This window comes from Cervus canadensis, chromosome 29 (assembly GCF_019320065.1).
Source record: "Cervus canadensis isolate Bull #8, Minnesota chromosome 29, ASM1932006v1, whole genome shotgun sequence".
Taxonomy (NCBI): domain Eukaryota; kingdom Metazoa; phylum Chordata; class Mammalia; order Artiodactyla; family Cervidae; genus Cervus; species Cervus canadensis.
The window spans coordinates 47,291,583-47,310,150 of record NC_057414.1 but is presented as its reverse complement, the minus strand read 5'-3'; the positions used below and the strand labels follow the sequence as shown (position 1 = coordinate 47,310,150).

General features: G+C 65.5%; 1 protein-coding gene and 1 long non-coding RNA gene across 4 annotated transcripts in view; one reads left to right on the top strand and one right to left on the bottom strand.

Annotated features, from left to right (window-relative positions):
- SHANK2 (SH3 and multiple ankyrin repeat domains 2) overlaps positions 1-18,568 on the bottom strand; it is a 560,095-nt gene that overhangs the window by 11,970 nt on the left and 529,557 nt on the right. For 2 of the 3 annotated variants that reach the window (XM_043452087.1, XM_043452089.1), the window contains 7 exons: positions 15,760-15,895; positions 15,092-15,172; positions 13,492-13,512; positions 8,177-8,307; positions 6,551-6,662; positions 5,797-5,817; positions 1,964-4,367 (listed from right to left, as the gene is read on the bottom strand). In XM_043452087.1, coding sequence (XP_043308022.1) covers positions 1,964-4,367; positions 5,797-5,817; positions 6,551-6,662; positions 8,177-8,307; positions 13,492-13,512; positions 15,092-15,172; positions 15,760-15,895 — 2,906 coding nt within the window. The remainder of the gene's footprint in view (positions 1-1,963; positions 4,368-5,796; positions 5,818-6,550; positions 6,663-8,176; positions 8,308-13,491; positions 13,513-15,091; positions 15,173-15,759; positions 15,896-18,568) is intronic. The other variant, XM_043452088.1, reaches the window with a different exon arrangement.
- Positions 1-18,568, top strand: part of LOC122431045 — a 44,200-nt gene that overhangs the window by 14,758 nt on the left and 10,874 nt on the right. The window lies entirely within an intron of this gene.

Sequence of the window (18,568 nt, the reverse complement as noted above, 5' to 3'; positions counted from 1 at the left end):
GAGGGGCTCCAGAGGCCTCAGGAGAGCCCTGCCCGGGTAAGCTCGGGCCTGCGGGCGTTCTGCTGGGTGACCCTCCTTCCAGGCTGATCCACGGCTGCAGGAGAGCGGAGAAGTGGAACCCCGAGGCAGCTCCGCGGCCTGGAGATCTGCTACTGTGCCTTCCAGCTGAGGGCTCGTGGCCAAGCGCTCCGCCCTCTGACCCCGGTTCTCCTGTCCGCACCCCGGGAACGTGTTCAGGCCCCACCTCTGGGCCTGTGCTGCCTGGGGCCTTGCAGCTGGGAATGCGTAGATGTCAGTGACTGCTTGGGCCGTGTGCACTGGGTTATAAGTAATAGAAAAGACTGTGGGGTCGATCACAGACAGGGCCTGAACCCTTCAAGTCCATCAGGACTCTACCAGCTGACCTCTGCTCTGAGGCCTCTCCCACCCAGGCCAACCCCAGGGATGCCTGCTGCTGAGACCCCTCTGTCATGAGTCCCGAGCAGCTCACCCAGCCAGGAGAGGGGTGAGGGAGGCCCACAGTCTGAGAGAGAGGGCCCAGCCTCCGGGGGGAGTGCCCTGCAGAGCACGCTGCCCCCCATGCCGCCCAGAGGAGATGACTTCCACATCTTCCGTATCGCGGATGTCACTGTGACGGACGTGCCGGTCAGAAGCCCTCGGCCTGGCCCGGCTCTGTCCGCTGCTGCCCGTGCCCATGGACAGGCTGCCTGCCTTTCTGCATCTCCATCGCCCCTTCCGAGAAATGGGTTACTACCATCTGCTCCCCAGCAGCTGTTAGAAACATTATTCACCCACATCCAAGGGTTTTGTCAAATGTGAAACACAGATAAAGCATCTTGATTGTTGTATTTTCACATAACCTAGCAACTAAGACTGGCGCCGTTCCATGACATGTCTTTGTGTCCCTCAAATGTGTAACACGTGCATGTATCCACGCGTCTCTCAGAATCGGGGAGACTAGAAGGACTCTGAACACCACAGTTACGATGAGGGCCCCCTTGAAAACGGCGCTGGTTGGCATGCTTCTCTCTGTGGATGCTGGTCTTGTTAGCGCTCCGAGGAGGACCATGAACAGTCGTGTGACTTGGTTGACCCACATTGAAAGAGAGCTGGGAAGTCATGGCTCTCAGGACCCCACCGTCCTGCAGGATTACAGATGGTGGACTTGGGTGTTCGAGTCAAATGCCTTGCCCAGTAGGCGTATGAAGAACGACCTTGTTAGTGGCAACAGTGAAACCCGGGAGTAAAGACCCACAGGAGAACAGGAGAATGCCGCCTGGGGGACCTGGGAAGCCGTGTGTGTTTTGGGCGAGGGAAACCGAGCGAAGAGATTGAGGGTGGGAGGCGTGGGCTCGAGTGGGGGCCTGGCAGAGCCCTGAGGCTTGGGTCTGGGACCAGGGCCCTGTGTGTGTCCCCCGTTCCAAGAAGGCGGGACCTCACACTCTGCCCGACACTGAGCGCCCACGTGAGCATGACTGCACGCTCTTCTCCCACGACGCGTGCCCTGCTCAGGGTGGGCTCTGGGGTCTTCACTTGGGGCAGCGGGTCCAGAACCGACCCCTCCCCAGCCCAGACCAGGTAGTGACGGGGGGAGGGGATCAGAGGCCCCGACACACCCTTGATCGCACGCTGCCCATGTGCCCCCTGGCTAGCGCGCCCCCTCCCCTGAAACCTCCTGGGTGGGTTCCAGAATGGCCCCTTCAGGGTTCTGGTGGTTCTGGAGGATGGGGGGCGAGAGAGCGGGGCTCCTCCCTGGAAGCCACGGCGGGGATGGCTCGTGTGGCCGGGTCTCATGGCCCATCTCTGCGTGGGGGTCCGCGGCACCAGAGTCCAGGCCGGGAGAAAGGAGGCAGACACGGCCAGCTCTGGGCGTGCCCTCCTGGATCCGCTTCGGGAGTGCCTCTGCTCCCCGGGGCACTTCCTGGTCAGCGCTGGACGAGGAACGCCCGTCGCGGGCACTTACCTGGGGGCGAGGCCGGCGGGCTTGGTTCCCGGTGTCAGGTCCAGTCCTTCCCCTGGCTTTGCCGATTTCTCTCGGTTCATTTGCTGCAGGATTGAGTTTAACTCACTAATCACGTTCGCCTTTGGGCCTGAGAGAATCGGACTTTTGACCTCCGAGACGTCCCCCCACAACCTGGAGGTCCTTGGCTGGATGGCCTTCGTGGGGCCAGGCTGGGCCCCGCCAGGCGGCGGCGGAGGTGCAGGGGGGGGGATCACGAAGCTGTCCACGTCCTCCTCCAGCAGCGCGTCGTGGTAGAGGGTGTTGCCCTTGTGGATTATGGGCTTCATTTTTGGCTTGGGAGGTACTGGGGGTTTGTCAACCATAAAGGCTTGCCCGTCTGCATAGACTGTACAGGTGTCCGCGTTTTCCCCGCCCTCGGAGGACAGGGTGGAGATGCTGGACACCGTGGAGATGGTGCTGGTCGTCTCGAGGTGGTGGTCGCTGCTGCTCCGGCTGTCCACCTCCTCGATCCCGGAGTCCGTGACGGCATCAAAGCTTTCAGGGGGCGGCAGGAATGAGGTGGGCAGACAGTTTGAGAGACTAGCCGGCTTCTTACTGTCTGCAGAGTTGGTTGGCTGGCTGGAGTTCAAGGAAGGGGACTGGGAGGTGTCATTTTTTTTCTGCTTGACCAGGTCTGAGAGAGCGGGGACAGAAGCAACCCGGTCATCGGGGATATCAAAACTATTGGCAAATTCCAGGGGAGGAGGCAATGGCTCTGTGAAAATAAAATCCTCGTCCAGGTCCACGGATGCCAGAGGCGGAGGAGGGATGCGGAACGGCAGGATCACCGCCTCCTCCACAGAGCCCGCCGCTACGATGGTCCTGCCGGGCGCGGCGGCGGTGGCGGCCGTGGGCTCGGGGCCCGCGGGGGTCGGGAAAGCACCTTCGGTTTCGGGGGCGCCTTCAGGCGCCTCGGATGGCGGATGGTCTGGCTGCGTTTCCGGGTCGGCTTTCTCGTCCTCTTCCTGCAGGAAGTCCTCCGGCCTGGCCGCGTCCACTGTGTGGACCATCAGCAGCCCAGCTGACTTCTGCTGGGATGCGTCCACGATGTTGACGAGCACGCCCTTCTTGTCGTCCCTGCGGTCCTTGCCCGGGTCGGTCTCGTACTTGTTCTCCGTCTCCTGCCGCCGCAGGGGCCCCCGCCCGCTCTGCCTGCCGACCGGAGGGAAGCCCGCTTCCCCACTGGGCCGCATTTTGGTGTCGATGTAGAGAGGCTTGTTGAGGTCGGCCTTGGGGGCCTCCCCTTTGGGGCCCTGCTGGGACTCCTTCAGGGCCCGGTCCCTCGCTGACAGCGCCAGAGCCAGCGGGGAGCTGGGGTCCAGCAGCCGCCCGGTGAGAGGGTGCACGTAGTTCTCAGGGCCCGCCGCGCTGCCGCTCCGGGGGGGCGCCACGGGGCTGCCCTCCGGCGCCTTGGCCTGGCCCGGGGCGTTCGGCAGCCTGCCAGCCTCACCCTGAGCTCCGGCCTCACCCGCACCCACAAAGTGGTTCTCGGGCTCCCGGGGCGCCGGTGACGACAGCGGCTCCCCGCCGTCCTCCTCGCCGAAGCCGCCCTCCTCGGGGAACTTGGAGGGGTGCGCCCGGGGGGCGGGCGGCCCGAGGCCCACGTCCTCGTCCCCCAGGTCCGTGGACAGGAAGGCCGGGGAGTTCCTCCGGGCCTCCAGCCGCTTCTCGCGGTCGCGGACGGCCCCGGCGATGGCGGCGGCGAAGGGGCTGCTGACGGTCAGACTGTCGTCCGGCCGCAGCTGGCCGGGCTGCTCCGGGGCCTGCGGGTCGGTCTCCACGCTGCTGCCTTGGCTGCTCTTGCCGCTGCTGCTGGTGGAGGGCTCCTTGACGATGATGGTGGGGATGGGGATGGAGCACGTCTTCTCGGGGCTGTCCTCCACGTTGGACTGCTTCACCAGCATACCCTTCCGCCGGGCGGGCTTGGCCGGCACGTACACGGCTTTGCTGGCGATCTTCCCCACCTCGGAGTACGGGTTCTCGGGCATCTGGCCCCTCTTGCCGCGGAAGTTGGCCTGGGGCCCGGCGCCGCGACTGTAGAGGTCCTCGGAGTCCAGTGAGTAGCGGTCGACCTCCCGCCGGTGGTAGAGCCCCTTCTCCCGCACCATGGTGGCCACCGTGTCGGAGCGGGCGGCCGGGGACACCTTGGCGGCGGGGTTCTGGTTGAAGGCGGGCTTGATCGTCCCGTAGACTCGCGGAGTCGGGGACTTGGGGCAGTTGTAGGCGGTGGGGGAGGGTGGCGGCGGCGACGGGGGCACCGACTGCGGCGGAGGCGGGATGTCCTCGGAGGTGTCCGGCATGGACAGGCTTCTGGTGAACTTGAGCATGGGCGGGGCCAGAAACTGACGCTCCTCCTCCGTTATCCCTACAAGCAGAAGACAGGTTTAGACTTACATCACGGAGAGGACACACTGCCCGCGACGCTCCGAGGGTGGTGTGACACGCTAAGTCTCCTCCAAACTCACAAGGAATCACGAGGCACACTGGTTCACGGAACACAGCACACAAGCCACAACGTCAAGAGGTCACGCGGCCCGTTCCGAGCCAAAAAATGGAGAGGCACCAGGAGGCCCAGAGTGCGTGCTGTTGAGCCCTCCTGTCTGCGGGGTGTTCTGTCTGTCTCTCTGGGACCGTCTGCAACCTGGGAGAAGCGTCTGGAGGCCAGGAGGAGCTCCCCGGCCTTCCTGTCCACAGACCTGGGGGACGAGGACGTGGGCATGGGGCCGCCCGCCTCCCCGGGCGCGGCCCTCCAAGGTCCCCAGGGCAGCGGTGTGATCTGGGGCGGTGAGGGTGCCCCACTCCCTGGGACTGCACGTATGCATGTGTGTGTGCATGTATGTGTGTGTGTGGGGGGGCGGGACAGCCGAGATCAGGGGCTTCTATTCCTTCAGACCTGGCCAGGGTGCCCAGGGGGCATTCTGGGGTTTAGGACTGAGGCTGTGGAGCTGCCCGTTGGAAGCGAGACAAAGGGCACACCAGCTGCTGTACTGGCTGAGGGAGGGGGAAGGGGCTGCTGCCCGGGGCATCACAGCACCGACATCCTGCGGGGGTGCAGGCCCTGGGGCGGCCTCGTCCGCTCAACAAGGGCCCGTTTTGTTGCCTGACTTATCTGGGCTCCCCCCAAGGGTCCCGGAGCTCCTGGGCCCCCAGGAGGATGGCTGGGTGGCCCCAACGCTCCAACCAGGACCCCAGGAGTAGCATCCCAAGCGAACACAGCCCCTCTGGGTCCTGAGACCCTCTGGGCTGAGCTGATGGGCCTGGCAATTCACCATGGTCCCCACTCACCACGGTCTGACTGGATGACTGGACCCAGTGAAGCCTGTGGGGCTGGGTGAGAGGGTCCTGGGGACCCACAGGGGAGGGAGATGGCCGCATTGGGGCCCAGAGCTCTGGTGTGCCCTTTAGGTGGGCTTCCAGGTTCCTTCCGACAGTTCAAGGTATAAAAACCATCAACAGGACGCACTCTGGACCCAGGAAGCAGGACACAGACGAGGACAGACGGCAGGTACGCGGATCCCGTGGGGGGCCATGCAGGGTTTTCAAAGCAGTAACAGAACAGAGAACTTCAAATCAAAAAAGCTCCTAGGACAGACTCCGAAAGCTTATCCCAAAGAAAACTTCTGCTCGATAAGGGTATTCCAAATCTCACACGGCTCTCCGTGGGAGGGCTTCCCGGCACGGCAGGGACGCAGCCCATGGCCCCGTGCACCTCACAAGGAGTGATTTACGAATACGCCTTATGGAGGAAACCATTACATTCACGTGACAGACTCCAAACCGCAAGGTTCACTAACCTGATAGAAAGATTCTGCTGTCTGACAGGAGGAAATGGATTGTTATTGACCAGTTCGAGAGCCAGGGCAGGAGATGGCGTGTGCGCCCCGAGCCCCTCAGGGGCAGGGGGGCCTGAGGACCCGCAGACGCCACCTCCGCCGTCCCTCACCACTCAGGTCCTGCCCGCCGCGGTCCCCCTCCAACTGGCCATGGCGCCGCTGGCTGCAGCCCCAGTGCTGGACATGCGGCGGGGCCGAACGCCCAGTGTCCGCAGGGCCTCTGGGAATTCACGCGGCAGAGGCCGGGCTGGACTGTCAGAGGGGCTGGGTTTAGGGGTCGTGTTGACCTCGCTCGGAACCGAGTCAGTAGGAAGCATGTGATGTCAACGAGAAGGCATCAGTCCCAACCCGCCACGGTACTGTCCCCTCAGGGAGCGAGAAGCCGGCTCAGCCACCCCACGTAGTATGTCTGCTGAGTGCACCCCCGAACGCGACGGTGGCCGTTCATGGGGGTGTGGGCCCACACTGCCAGTCACTCACCACGCGGGGTGGGGGTGAGGGGACCCCTGAACCTTGCCTGCCCACCACCACCCACCCTGGACTGTGGACCCCCCCCATGTTGGTATCATCACGGATACTTGGCTTGTGAGGTCGTAAGTCACCATGGATTTGGACTCCAGAGGGCAGGGAAGTTTCAGAGGGCCAGGGGCTCCCCAGGGTGCCCTCCAGTGGGCAGGGCCCAGGCCACCTCTGTGGGCGTGGATGTTCTGCTTACCTATTGACTTCTGCCTTCGCATCGTACCTCGAGGGAGGCCCAGGAACGGGCCCTTCGGGCTCCCGGGGACGGTGGGCGTCATCACGGCGATGCCCTGGCGTTCGTACACGGACTGCAAACCAGAGAGCTGAGTGACACATGGGGGACCAGCCCCCCGCAGCCAGCAGACACGGAGCCCTGCCCCCTGGCTCCCCCCAGCTGTCCTGGGAGCACCCGAGCGTCCAGGACTCAGAAGGGGGCCCTCCTTGCCCTCAAAACCCTGGTGGACCCTACTCGGTGGAACCGAGGTCTGCCTGACGTCGACTGAGCAAGAGAAGGGCCAGGATGCGTGTCCTGGAGGAAAGCGCATCCGGCGCTGGCTGGTGGGCATCGGACCCCGGCCACATCTGCCTCCGAGGGCGGCAGATGGCAGCGGCTGCGGTGGAGGGCCCACCAAGCGTGGTGCAGAGCGAGCGAGCGTGTGGGACCTGCGGAGGTGCTGCCCTTCTCCCCGGCCCGGGAAGAGCCTGGCACGCCCCTCCTTTGCACTGGGAACAGACCCCCTGGCCGGCCCCCACACCACCTGCCGCTTCTGGACTGCAAAGCCAAGGTTGCTGGCTGGCCCCCACCCGGAGGCATTGGAGGGTGGCTCAGGGCACAGATGGATTAGAGCCCAAAGGCCCCCCGGGCTCATGCTTCAAGGGGTCTGCTCCTCTGAGACCCCGCCTCACCCGGCTCCGGGCCTCCGCCCGGCCGGCTCTGCTCTGTTGCCGGGTGCTGGGCTTGGAATCTCTGGGACAGGGTGGGTGTGGGGCTACCACGCAGGGCAGTCACCCCCGGAGTGCCTGAGATGGGGGGGCAGCGTGAACATCCTGTTACCATTAACATGTATTACAGAAAACCGGCACATCAAATTAACGACACTCATGGGTATTATTAAGAAAGGTGAAAGAAAGCGCAAGTGTTACTTGCTCAGTTGTGTCCGCTGTCTGCAACCCCCTGGACTAGCCCGCCAGGCTCCTCTGTCCATGGGATTCTCCAGGCAAGAATACTGGAGTGGATTGCCCTTCCCTTCTCCAGGGAATTTTCCCAACCCAGGGATTGAACCCAGGTCTCCGGCAATGCAGGTAGATTCTTTGCCATCTGAGGTGTGCCGGTTTGGCATTATTAAGAAAAGGCAAGGTTAAATAGAGTGAGTCAGTCTGAAGCGGAGTCAGAGAAAATACTTAAGTGTCACGGACAGTGCTCAGCTCTGGCCGCAGGTTCGAAGCTGGGGTGCAGAGGGGCGTGTCTGGGACCTGAGAGCAGCAGCCTTCTGGGCTCGGCTGGCGCTGGCGGCCGCGGTGGTCTCCGCCACTGCCCAGGCGGGAGTCGGCCCCTGGGACTCACGGGGGCCTGAGACCTCGGAGAGGCAGGGGCCCCCGTGCATGCTGGGACTCAGCTTGCCACGAGGGTGGGGCTGGGTGTCTTCCACCCGAAGGCTGGCTTTGCTCCACGTGTCCTGTGGGAGGACCCTCAGTGCCAAGGGAGCGGGTCCACGGTGAGAGGTCCGTCCTCTGCTGCGGTCTGCCCCGCACTGGGGTGCCCGCCTGTGCGCTCAGATCAGGGCTCCGGGTGTGGATGCCGGGGCGGGGGGTGAGCACTCACGTTCACGTCCGAGACGGAGGGGAAGCACCGGCTGGTGGGCCGCTGCTTGATGGTGGCCACCCTGGACTCCAGCGCCACGCTCTCAGCGGCCCGGGATGGCTTGGAGGCCGGGACGATCTCCTCGGGTTTATCTGCAACGGGAGCAGGACCGTCAGGACGGGCGCCACAATGGGGCAGGGGGCTGCGAGAAAAGCGCCCACGTGCCTTCTGCGTTTGAAGAAAGCTTTTCTCGTGCAAGTGGCATGGCGCACGCACGCTTCAGCCGCAAGCACGGACACCGACAGGCCCCGGCCCCCCACCCCGCATGTGAACAGGAGGGAGAGGAGACCCTCCCAACAGCAACGCAGCCTCCAAGGCCCTGAGACTCGAGGGCATTGCCTTCTTCCCACTAGAGCTGTTCATTCCGGGAGGTGGGAGCTAAGTCAATGTCGTGAATCTCTTTCTAACAGCTCAGCGGTGTGGCTCCCCTGTAAATGCAGCTGCTAGGGTCTCAGGACCCAGGACCCAAGGATGGAGGCGACTGGGCAGTGTGGGTGTAGGCAGGGGTGGGGCTGGGGAGCGGAGGCAGCCGCCACTCCGGAGCCAGTGGAAGTCTGGGCTTTGCTGTATGTGGGGGGTCTCCCTCACCCCAGAAAGTAGGCCTTAGTTGCTTGTGAATAAACAAGCCGAGGGTCAGTTATTAGTGATGCTTACAGCTTAAGAAATTATTTGAAAATGTAAATTTAAACTTTTGTGTGTGTGTGGGGGGAACCCGGCGACTGCATTCAGGCACCAGCGTCTGGAAGGGGACCCTGGTTTGCTGCGATGGGAGGCGCCCCTGGGGAGTGGGAAGCCAGGGTGAAGAGGGCCTGGTGGAACCCCGAGAGGCACCGCACTCTCCTCGCAGCCCGAGCGTTCTGTCCACAGCCTGAGGTCTTCTCCGAGCTGAACCCCAACCCCTCCTGGGGTCCTGTGACTCCCCACGAAGCTCATGCTGTCAGAACGGCTCAGGCTTCTGGGGTCTTGGCAGACCCCAAGCTGCGAGGCCAGCATGAGTCACAGGACTGGCACCCTGGTGCCCGGCCCAAGATGCTGCAGCAGTTGCCTTTAGCAGGGGCCGCCCAGGAGGAGCGCAGCCCCTGGAAAAGTTCCCTCAGACCTCCAACAAGAGGGGCCCGCTGGGGCCCGCCCACCACCAACGGGCAGGACGCTGGCTTCTCAGGACCCCATCCTGGACCAGGGCCAGGGTTGCACAGTGCCAGCGCGCCTAGCCCGGAAAGGCAGAGGGGTTCAGGCGGCGGCAGCATGGGGGGGATCCCCCCGATCCTCCTCACTCTGGGACCCGCAGCTCTCCCAGCCTCTTCCCCGTGGATGCGCCAGACCCAGCAAGTGTCCACCCTTTGGGAGCTGGTCGGAAGCATCCGTGTTCGGTGGGGACCCCCAGCTGTGGTCACCGCACTCTTCCCTGCCTGCGTTCCCGGGGCCGGGAACCCTCCTGCCTCACGAGCCCCCGTGCCCACCCTGTCCCAGCAGTGCGCCTCCGCTGCGAAGCGAGCCTGGGCCGGACTTCTCTTCGGGTGGGGCTTTCCCTTGTTGCTGTGCAGCTCTCCCCCACCTCCTGCCCCTCTGGCCCGTCCCTGGAATCCAGGCCCCTCACGCTGGCTGCCGCCCTTGTTTCGGCCGGGGTGTGGCTCTTCCTCCAGGGATGGCGGGGTGTCAGGGCCAGCTCCCACGTGGGGACATCCATCCAGGGGTCTGGCTGCCTTCTTGGGCCCAGCCTCAGCTTCAGCCCATGCAGCTCGGGCAGGCTGCCCTACCCCCGGGGGAGAGGATGCCCCTGAGTTAGGGCAAGGCTGAGTGGCTGCAGCCTGCAGGGCCTCCCATGAGGGCGGGAAGGGGCTCCTGACGGAGACAGTTACACAGCTGGGTCTTTGAGACCTCCTGTTCCTAGTGGGGCCCCGCGAGTCCACTTCTGGGGTTTGCCCAGCTCACTGGGCCAGTCCACCCCACTGAGCAGGCTGGAGTGGAAGCCAGGAAGCAGGCCTGGACAGAGCCGGCGGAACACCGTGGTCTTGGGGCCCCAGGCATGTGGCAGGCACTCCCAAAACCCCTCGACGGTGGGTGTGTGCAGGGGAGGCAAAGGCGACCCTGGTGGGACTTTGAGCCGCCTTCATTCCATTTCTCATCTTAACAAGAGCCTGGTTATAGGGGGGACTGTCCCCATCCTGCAGCCTGAAAATGAGGAGCTGACGCCTTTCGTGCCGCTGGAACTCCGGGACCAGTGGGGAGCTTGCAGACCTGGCTGACAGTGGAAATCCGGGTGTGCCATCGGAACGGCCTGTCTGGTCAGGCTGATTGAGAAGTCTGCACCCTGCTCACCACACCACATCCCGATGGGTGGTCTTGGGGTGTATTTGGGGGTGTATCCCTGGAGCCATGGCGACCCTGACGTGGACGGTCCCGGCCTTTGTGTAACCTTGGCCCTCTGGTCTCCACGACACCTACGCAGTCTTTGGAGCCGGGACACACGAGAGCACCTTGTTCTGCGGGGGTTATGTTGGGGGCTGGTGTTCTGTTTCCCACTGAGGGTGGTTAGTGTGATTTCTTCCATTCAGATGCAGAGGGCAGGCCCAGGTTACGTCCCCCGGGGGCCCGGGTCCCCTCCGGGCGTCGTCTCAAGCCGGCTCAGCCCCTGCGGTGCAGGGCTTGTTTACTGGCCCACGAAGGCTTTTCAGGAACACTGTGAGACTGGGTTTTTGTTCCTGCTTCCAGGCTCACGAGGATTATTCTGCTTCTTTTATGCAAGCCTGGGATTGGGTTTCTGTCGGTGCTGAGATTACTCAGCCCAGGCCCCGCGGGCTTACAGTGAAGCACTCTGAGGCCGAAGGCCACCCTGCCGACAGGCTGGAAAACTGTCAAGTCTTCAGAAACAATCTAGGAGTAAGCTGATGCAAACACCCTGGAAGTGACCCTGTATTTTAATTTTCTAAGCAAACACATGGCGTGGTGCCCACTGACCGCGGGCTGCATACCTCCTGGGAGGAGGGGGCGGATGTCAAGCATGGGGGGCAGGGCGCAGGCACCCCGCCTCTCTCGGGGACCAGAGCACGAGTGGGGTGCTCCTGCCTGACCCCAGAGCCCCCACCCATGAGCACTCCCCCAAGCACAGGCTGAGTCGCCCGTGTGCCCGAGCTCTCCTGCTGGGGAAGCCCCAGGTCGTTCAGCAGACGTCACTGGCTTGGTCTGTAGGAGGGAGGCGTTGAATCAAGGAGTGGAATGACCTCCCCCCAAGTTGGGGCAAGGAGGGGAAGCTGAGGCCAGGCTGACACCGTGCCCTGGTGGTCTAGTCTCCCCTGGGGGAAACGGGGTGTCCACCCACTGCAGACACCCCCCCATCCCTGGGCCCCCATCTGTCCGGGGCCACGTTCAGGGCTGGATCCAGCAGCCCCGCTCCTCAGGACCATCAGGAGGGTGCCCCCAGCTGCTCCGGAAATGCCTGGCACGGCTGAGATTCGGACTCTCAGATCCTGGAGCATTTCGGGCGGTCGTTTCACAAAATGCATCCTAATCTCGGGGACCTCCAGGAAGCCTGTCCCTCCTAGTGACCCTGAACAGGGGGTCCTGCCAGGCCCTTGGGGGGAGGGGGGTGGGGCCAGCCTCGCCCTGTCTTGGGGTGAGAGGGTACACTCTCAGGGTTTCCTCCACGACACAGTTTCTGAGGAAGCTAAGCATCGATGGCACCAGATGGCACAGACAAGCCGCTCCTGGTGAAGCGGCAGCTGTTGGCCGCCCATCTCTTTAATCTTCCCAGGAGAGGCCGTGCGGGTGTGCCAGGGGTGGGGCGGGGCACTCTGACCCTCCCCGGCCCAGAGGCAGCGGTAAAGCAGGCCCCTCCCCTCTGGCCCGGCTTCTGCTTGGAGCCTCCCTGGCCCTGTGTGGCCCTCACAGTGGCCATGAAGACAACCTCTGGGGACAGAGCAGGTCCTCGGGAGATTCCTCAAGGACTGAATGGAGGCATCTAAGGTCAAATTCAAATTCACATCCAACTTTCTCCACTGTGCAAGGAAGGTGGGCCCCCTTCTCCAGGAGTCCTGCCTGTCCTCTGTGTGACTCTGCCCCGGCCCAGGCAGGCCACACGGGACACATGTCTGTCCTTGAGCGCCAGGACACGACTTCTGTCGCTGTTGCAGTCCAGGGTGTTTGGCTGCCGGGGCCCCTGGGGTGGGTGGGGGCAGGCCGCACGTGCCCCTGAGGCCGGGCCAGCCTGAGTCTGAGCTGCTCCTCCTGGCGGCAGCCCTCCCCACCAGCCCAATGATGGCCACGGGGCCCCCGCGGCCCAGGTGCGGGGCCTCTTCTGGAAGGCGCGGTGGGCAGACACAGCGGTTCATGCTGGCTGGGCTTGGCCTTGGCCTTGGACTGAAGTGGGTTCAGAGGGTAAGGTGACCCCAGGGAACTTCCCGTGCCCTGGGCACCTGCCCTATGGTCAAGAGGGCGACGGAGCCTGGAAAGCCCACGGGGAATCTCCGAGCGGGGTTGGGGGGTGGAGGCCCAGGACCGCTGCAGAGAGAGGCTGTCGGGGTCGGCCTGCCTTGGGAGACTGTGGGTGAGAGAGGTGCGCCCTGGTGCTCCCGGACCGGAGACCCCAGATGCAGTCCCGCCGGACTCCAAGGACTGCCCCCTGCTCCATCTCAGCGATTCGCGTGCTGCGTCGTGTCTTTGTGGCCTGCGATAGTTCCCCTCCCTCCTCTGCACCTCTAAGTCTCCAGCGACCAGATGAGAAGCGCCCTGCCCATGGGGACTGCTGGGGACAGGCACGTCCTGGGGGGCCTGGCTGCAGGGGGCGGGGGGGCTGCTCACAGAGCGGAGGCCGGGTCCCCTGTGGAGCCACCGCCAGCCGGGGGCAGGGAGCAGTGTGGCCTGCCAGTTCCAGGGCAGTCTTCCTGCCCGTGAAGAGCGGGCGTCCTGGAGGGCAGGGGTTTCTGGGAGTTAAAGGGCGGCAGTCCCTGCCCACAGCAAAGGGCCGTCAGCGATCCGCTTGCCAGGGGCCCTGCTGGCCCACACCCTGACCACCCACCCGCGGGAAGGCCCCCCCAGCCCTGACCCAGACAGGCCCCTCTGGACGACAGTGGACACGTCGATGATGTGGACACGACTCAGGGAGACGCAGACACGCTGGGCGACCACAGACGGGGAGGGGCGGGGCAGACGTCACACTGAGACGGGACGCGTCCCGGGCTGGGCGCCCCGGAGGTCCCCGAGCAGAGAGAAGACAGCACAGGTCACGACACAGTCTGGACACCGAGTGAGGGCCACGGGGGGGTGGGCTCGCCCCTTACCCTTCTTCTTCCGGACGGAGGCTTGCAAACAGAAAGGGCAGCGTGAGTCCCAGGGTGGCGGGGGCGGGGGGCAGTGCTTCCTGGGGCCCGGGTTGGGCTCCCTCGCTGGGGGCCTGATGACCCCCCATCCCACCACGGGGGCCCTGCGGTCCGAGGCAGATGCAGGTGGGCGAGGGGGCGCAGTCCGCTCTCCTGGGACCTTGGGGCCTGCCCTGTCCACGGGGGACAAGGGGTTCTCCTCTTACAGCCCCTGTCCCCCCTGCCGTGGTGGGCGTCACGCACCGAGGCGGCTCTCAGGAAGGACCCTCAGCCCTGGGCTGACGCAGCTGGAGCCCCCCCGAGAGGTGACCTGCCTGGGTCCTCCTGGGGGAGCCCTCGTGGTAAACGCCACCCAGTTTTAGGGAAGCTCCTGTGGACAGTCACACTGCTGCCCCTCTCGGGGGGCTGGGCCAGGCTTGGGTGCAGGGGAGTGGTTTCTGGAGTCTTGTTTGGACAGACAAGGTGTGGTCCAGAAGGGGCTGGAGGAAGGGGGCTCTGGGTGAGGGGTGGGAGGCCCCGCGGCAGGGCTGCCACTTTCTAGAAGACCTAGGCCTTCGACCCAGCTGCAGGTGTAGCCCCAGCATGCGGCGACGGGCAAGGGGCGCTCACAGGGGCCGGCCCGGGCCCCGGGAGACCCTGTCAGAGGAGCCGCAAAGGGGGAGAGGCCGCTGTGTCCTTCTGGACAGAAGGGCCCAAAGGTCTCCCCCTTAAGGCCGTGGCCCGATCGGAGCGCCCAGAAAGTCTCAGACCAGCGAGGGCGCTCAAACTCTGCCCCCCGGACGGGCTGGGCCTGCGGGGACCAGCTCCGGGGCCCAGGGCTGGTTTCAAGCCCCTGGAACCTGCCCTGCGCCGAGTCACAGATGCTACGCTTCCTCCCTGCCCACCGAGCCCTCTCAGCCAAGTGAGCCATCAGCCCGCTGGCCGCTCCTGTGTGGGCAGAGCGGCCTCCTGGAGGACGTGCCCCTGAGCCACGGGGACTGCCCGGGATGGCAGCTCACCAGCACCGGTGGCATCCTCGTCATGAGCCACGCGGCCGCCGGGACCGGGGCCCACGTGGCTCTGCGCGCCCTCCCCAGGCCACGCCTGGGGCCCAGCGGCCACAGCCCTCTGCCTCTTGCGGTCCCTTCGAGAAGGCCCCAGCAAGCCCCGTGCCCTGGCCTGAGGCCCGCCAGCCCACTGCTGTCTGTGCCCACCCTCAGCTGGGGCCACGGCCTTCTGGACCAAGCCACGCATGAGAGGAAAGATCTCGCGGGCACCCTAGACCACAGGGGTCTGCTTACCTTTATCCACTAGTGAGAGGCCCAAAAATTCAAAACAGAACAACGTTAGACGAACCAAGAGAGAGGAGGCCCAACGGCGAAGCTCCCCCGAGCCCAGGAGGGACGCGGGGGGCCAGTGTGGGAGACCCGGGCTCAGGGAGGCTTCCTGACAGCCTCCTGGGCGCTGGGGCCGGGAGAGGGGCAAGCGGGCAAGCGGGGGGCATGCACAGGCTGGGGCTCTGCGAGGCCAGCCCGCGGGCACGCCGGGTGCTGGGCCAGGGCAGGCGGGAGCCGGCACTCACCGAGCTCCTCCAGCTCCGAGGTCATGGACTTGGATCGAAGGGTGAGGGCCGTGGTCGGAGCGCGCTTCGGAGGCGGAGGAGCTGGGGGCGGGCGGGGGAGATGGAGGTGAGAGCCAGGCCCGGGACGCCGCCCTCGCACACCCTTCCAGGATGGTCAGGAGGCCCTTGACCTGCTGGGGAGGCTCAGGCGGGGCCTCGCCCCCGGGGCGGGGAGCCGGCGGTGGGGTGGTCACGGGAAGCTCTGGAAGTTGTCACATGCGTCTCCAGCCTCCTTTCTAAGGGGGTGCGTCTGGCCTGCTCCTGGCGCCCCTCTGCAGGCCTCACTCAGGCCCGGTCTCCCCAGCTGTGACTGCTCTTGGGGAGGCGGGGTGGGCCCTCAGACCTCTGCCTCCCCCTGGCCCAGGCTGTGAGCTGCTGCAGGGGCTGATGCAAGAGTCTGGAGCTGGAGCCCCAGGCCCCCGTCTGTCTGCTGAGCACAGCCTGGCCTGACGGGGGCGGCCCTGACCTCCTAAGCGCCCTTTCCCACGGGGTTCCTGCTCTCAGTGGGGGACTGGGAGCCCCGCAGAGGGCGAGCGATGGGACGTCCTGTGGGCGCCTGAGCACAGGAGGCAGGGAGATGGCCCCCTGTCCCTTGAGCAGGCTGGGGGCTGGGGGCTGGGGGCGGGCACCTTTCTTCCGGGCGGTGTCATCCGGGTCCAGACTCCTGGTGACCGTGACCACCTTGAGGACCAAGTGGTTCCCGCCCTGGCGGATCATGGTCACCACCTGCCGGTGGCCGACCTTGACGACGTTCTCGTTGTTCACCTGCGGGGAGAGGAGGCAGGCGGTGAGCTCGGGGGAATGCAGTGCCCAGCTGGAGGGGTCACACGCGGGCGGGCCCTGTGGGAGCGAGGGGGGTCCTTGGGGAAACCGGGAGGGTGAGGCCGGGCCTCCAGACAGGCGCCGGCCAGGGCTGTTTCCCAGGAGTGAACGTCCCCGCAGCTGCCGGGGGCGGGGGGACAGGACCACCTCCTGAGCGGCCTGAGCCTCGGAGGTGTCCACCTGGGCAGACCCAGGAGCAGCTGCTGGGTGGCCAGCTTCGTGCCAAAGCCCAGAGGCTCCCTGCCCGGCGGGCCTCCCACGTGCACGGTTAGGAGGGAACGCGACACTTGGCCGCCTTGTCCCTCGCCCGGACACCCCTGTTCCCTCCGGGCACTCCCTCCTTCCTCCTCTCTGGTCCAGAGGCCAGAAAAGACAGACAGCTTGGCTGGCAAGGTGCTAAGGCCGATGGGTCCCTCCGCTCACGGGAGGGACAACCACTCCCAGGACCCTGACGCTAGGGTCACCAGGACCTCGGCCGACACGCCGTCCATGCGGGCCCTCAGTCGGGAGCTCCTGGTGCTGGCCACAGCCTGTTCTTGCCCTCTGACTCCCATCCGTCCCTACTGGGATGGCGCTTGCGGCACGAAGGTAGACAGGACTCCAGTGACGTCCGGTGGGCTGGTGGGGCCTGAGGCCCCTGCACTGGGCACCTCCAAGGGCTCAGCCAGGCTGCAGGCCCCTGTGCCCACCACCCTCCACCTCTCCCAAGCCCACCACCGAGAGGAAGGCAGACCCGGCTCAGAGCGGGGGGCCGAGCTCCCCCTGAGCTACCTCCCCTGATCTCCAGGGTTCGGGCTCCACGCCGCCAGGCTGGCTTCCAGCCTCACGCCCCCGGCACTGACTTGCCGCCCAGGTGGGCCCTGCCCCCTGCAGTCCCCTCCCCCACAGCTCCTGGTGTGAGCGCTGGGCATGGAGGGTGAAGCCTGTGGCCACTCTGAGCACTGCCCAGGTGACCGAGGAATGAGCAGCGCGCGGCGCCCCGGCCCCGTTTTGCTGCACTTCTCGGCTGGCCGTGGATTCCTTAAACACAGTCAGCCACAGGTTCACAAGCATGGTGCGTCTTCGCAGACGCAGCAGACCCCCTAGGTGCCTGGCCCTGACGACCAGGGCACAGGCGGGCCTCTTCCAGGCCAGCTCGCCCTGCTTAACCCCGGCTCCCCGGGGGCCCCTTCAGGCCTGGACGGGCCCACGGGACAGCCAGTCCCTCTCCCCTGCCCCGGGGGTGCAGCCTCCCTCTGGGGGGCCGAGGGGAGCGGCTGCCGTCTCTTTGCGGGGTGACTCCCAGCCACTGTTTCTCACCGGTTTTCTCAGGGTGACTAGGAAACCGGATGATCTCAGGAAGAAGCTCAGGGGAAAGAGAGGGTGACGGAGGGTTTGACTGGGAGAGGAGACCACTGTGCCCAGGCTTCCCTGGGCAGAAGCACACGGCCCGCCTCAGCGGGACTGCAGACGCTGGGACACAGGCCCAGAATCCCGCTCAGCCCTGTCCCCTCTGCGTCTCCCCCACAGGCTCCAGATTCATTCCAACCCTCACTCTTGCTCTGACGGCCACTAAACCCAGGAAGGAGGGATGGGGAGGTCCGGGCGGACGGTCCGTCCCCACCTGCTGGGGGCTTACATTTTAACGGGGGAGTTGAACAGCACGTGAGCCAGCGAACAGAGTCCTCTCAGCTACATGGAGTGCCACCTGGGGAAGAGGGCTGGGCAAGAGGGGGCAGGCTCCCGGGCGAAGGCATCATGGGGGGCAGCGTAGGGAAGGTTGTGGACAGCGGCCTAGTGCAGGCTGGCAAGACAGCGGGGGCACAGAGCTGGGCGAACCAGGCGGGGAGTGGGCAGAGGGAACGCCGAGGTTCTGAGCGGCCCAAGGCCCACCCAGTGGGGCCTGGAGAGCCGGCTGAGAACATCAGGCTTCGGGCGTGAGAGTGAGGTGGTTGATCCACGTTCCAGGAGGACCCGCTGCTCCGGATGGGCGGTGGGGTGGGGCCAAGAGCGGACGCAGAGAGGGCAGAGCCTGGGCTGGCCACGTGGGCAGCAGGGCCCCCAAGGGAGGCGGGAGCGGCGGGGAGACCAGGGTCAGGTCTGGGGCCCCCGCAAGAGGTTCCGTGAGGATGCGGGAAGCGCGGGGCTGGGAGCTGCCGGCCGGAGGCGCTGTGTGCGGCGGGTGGGCCAGGGGCGGGACCACCGCCTGCTGTCCGTGCCGAGTCAGGGCAGCCGTGGGGTGGGCCTTGAGGACCTGCCAAGGGTAGTGCGACGGGAGGACCGGCTTCTCGCAGCCCCCACCGCAGAACCCACCCTGGCTGTGACCCCTCACACTTTCCTCTCCCCTTCCGTCTCTCCGCAACCCCACCCAACTTAAGCTCTCACCCGGGTTTGCGAGGCAGTAAGCTCTGGATAGAGTCTGGCCGGAACAGCCAGAAACGCACCGAGGTCAGAGCTGTGGGCGGGGTGGGGGCCTCTGTGGGTCGGCGGCGGGTGTTCAGCTGAGCGCGCTAACACCAACAGCACACAGGGCCAGGAGGCTGTGCCGTGACGCAAGCACACAGCCCTCCTCTGAGCAGGCACAGAGGCACTGGCGCCAACAGCTCAGCCTGGAATCGGCAAGCCCGGGACCATCAG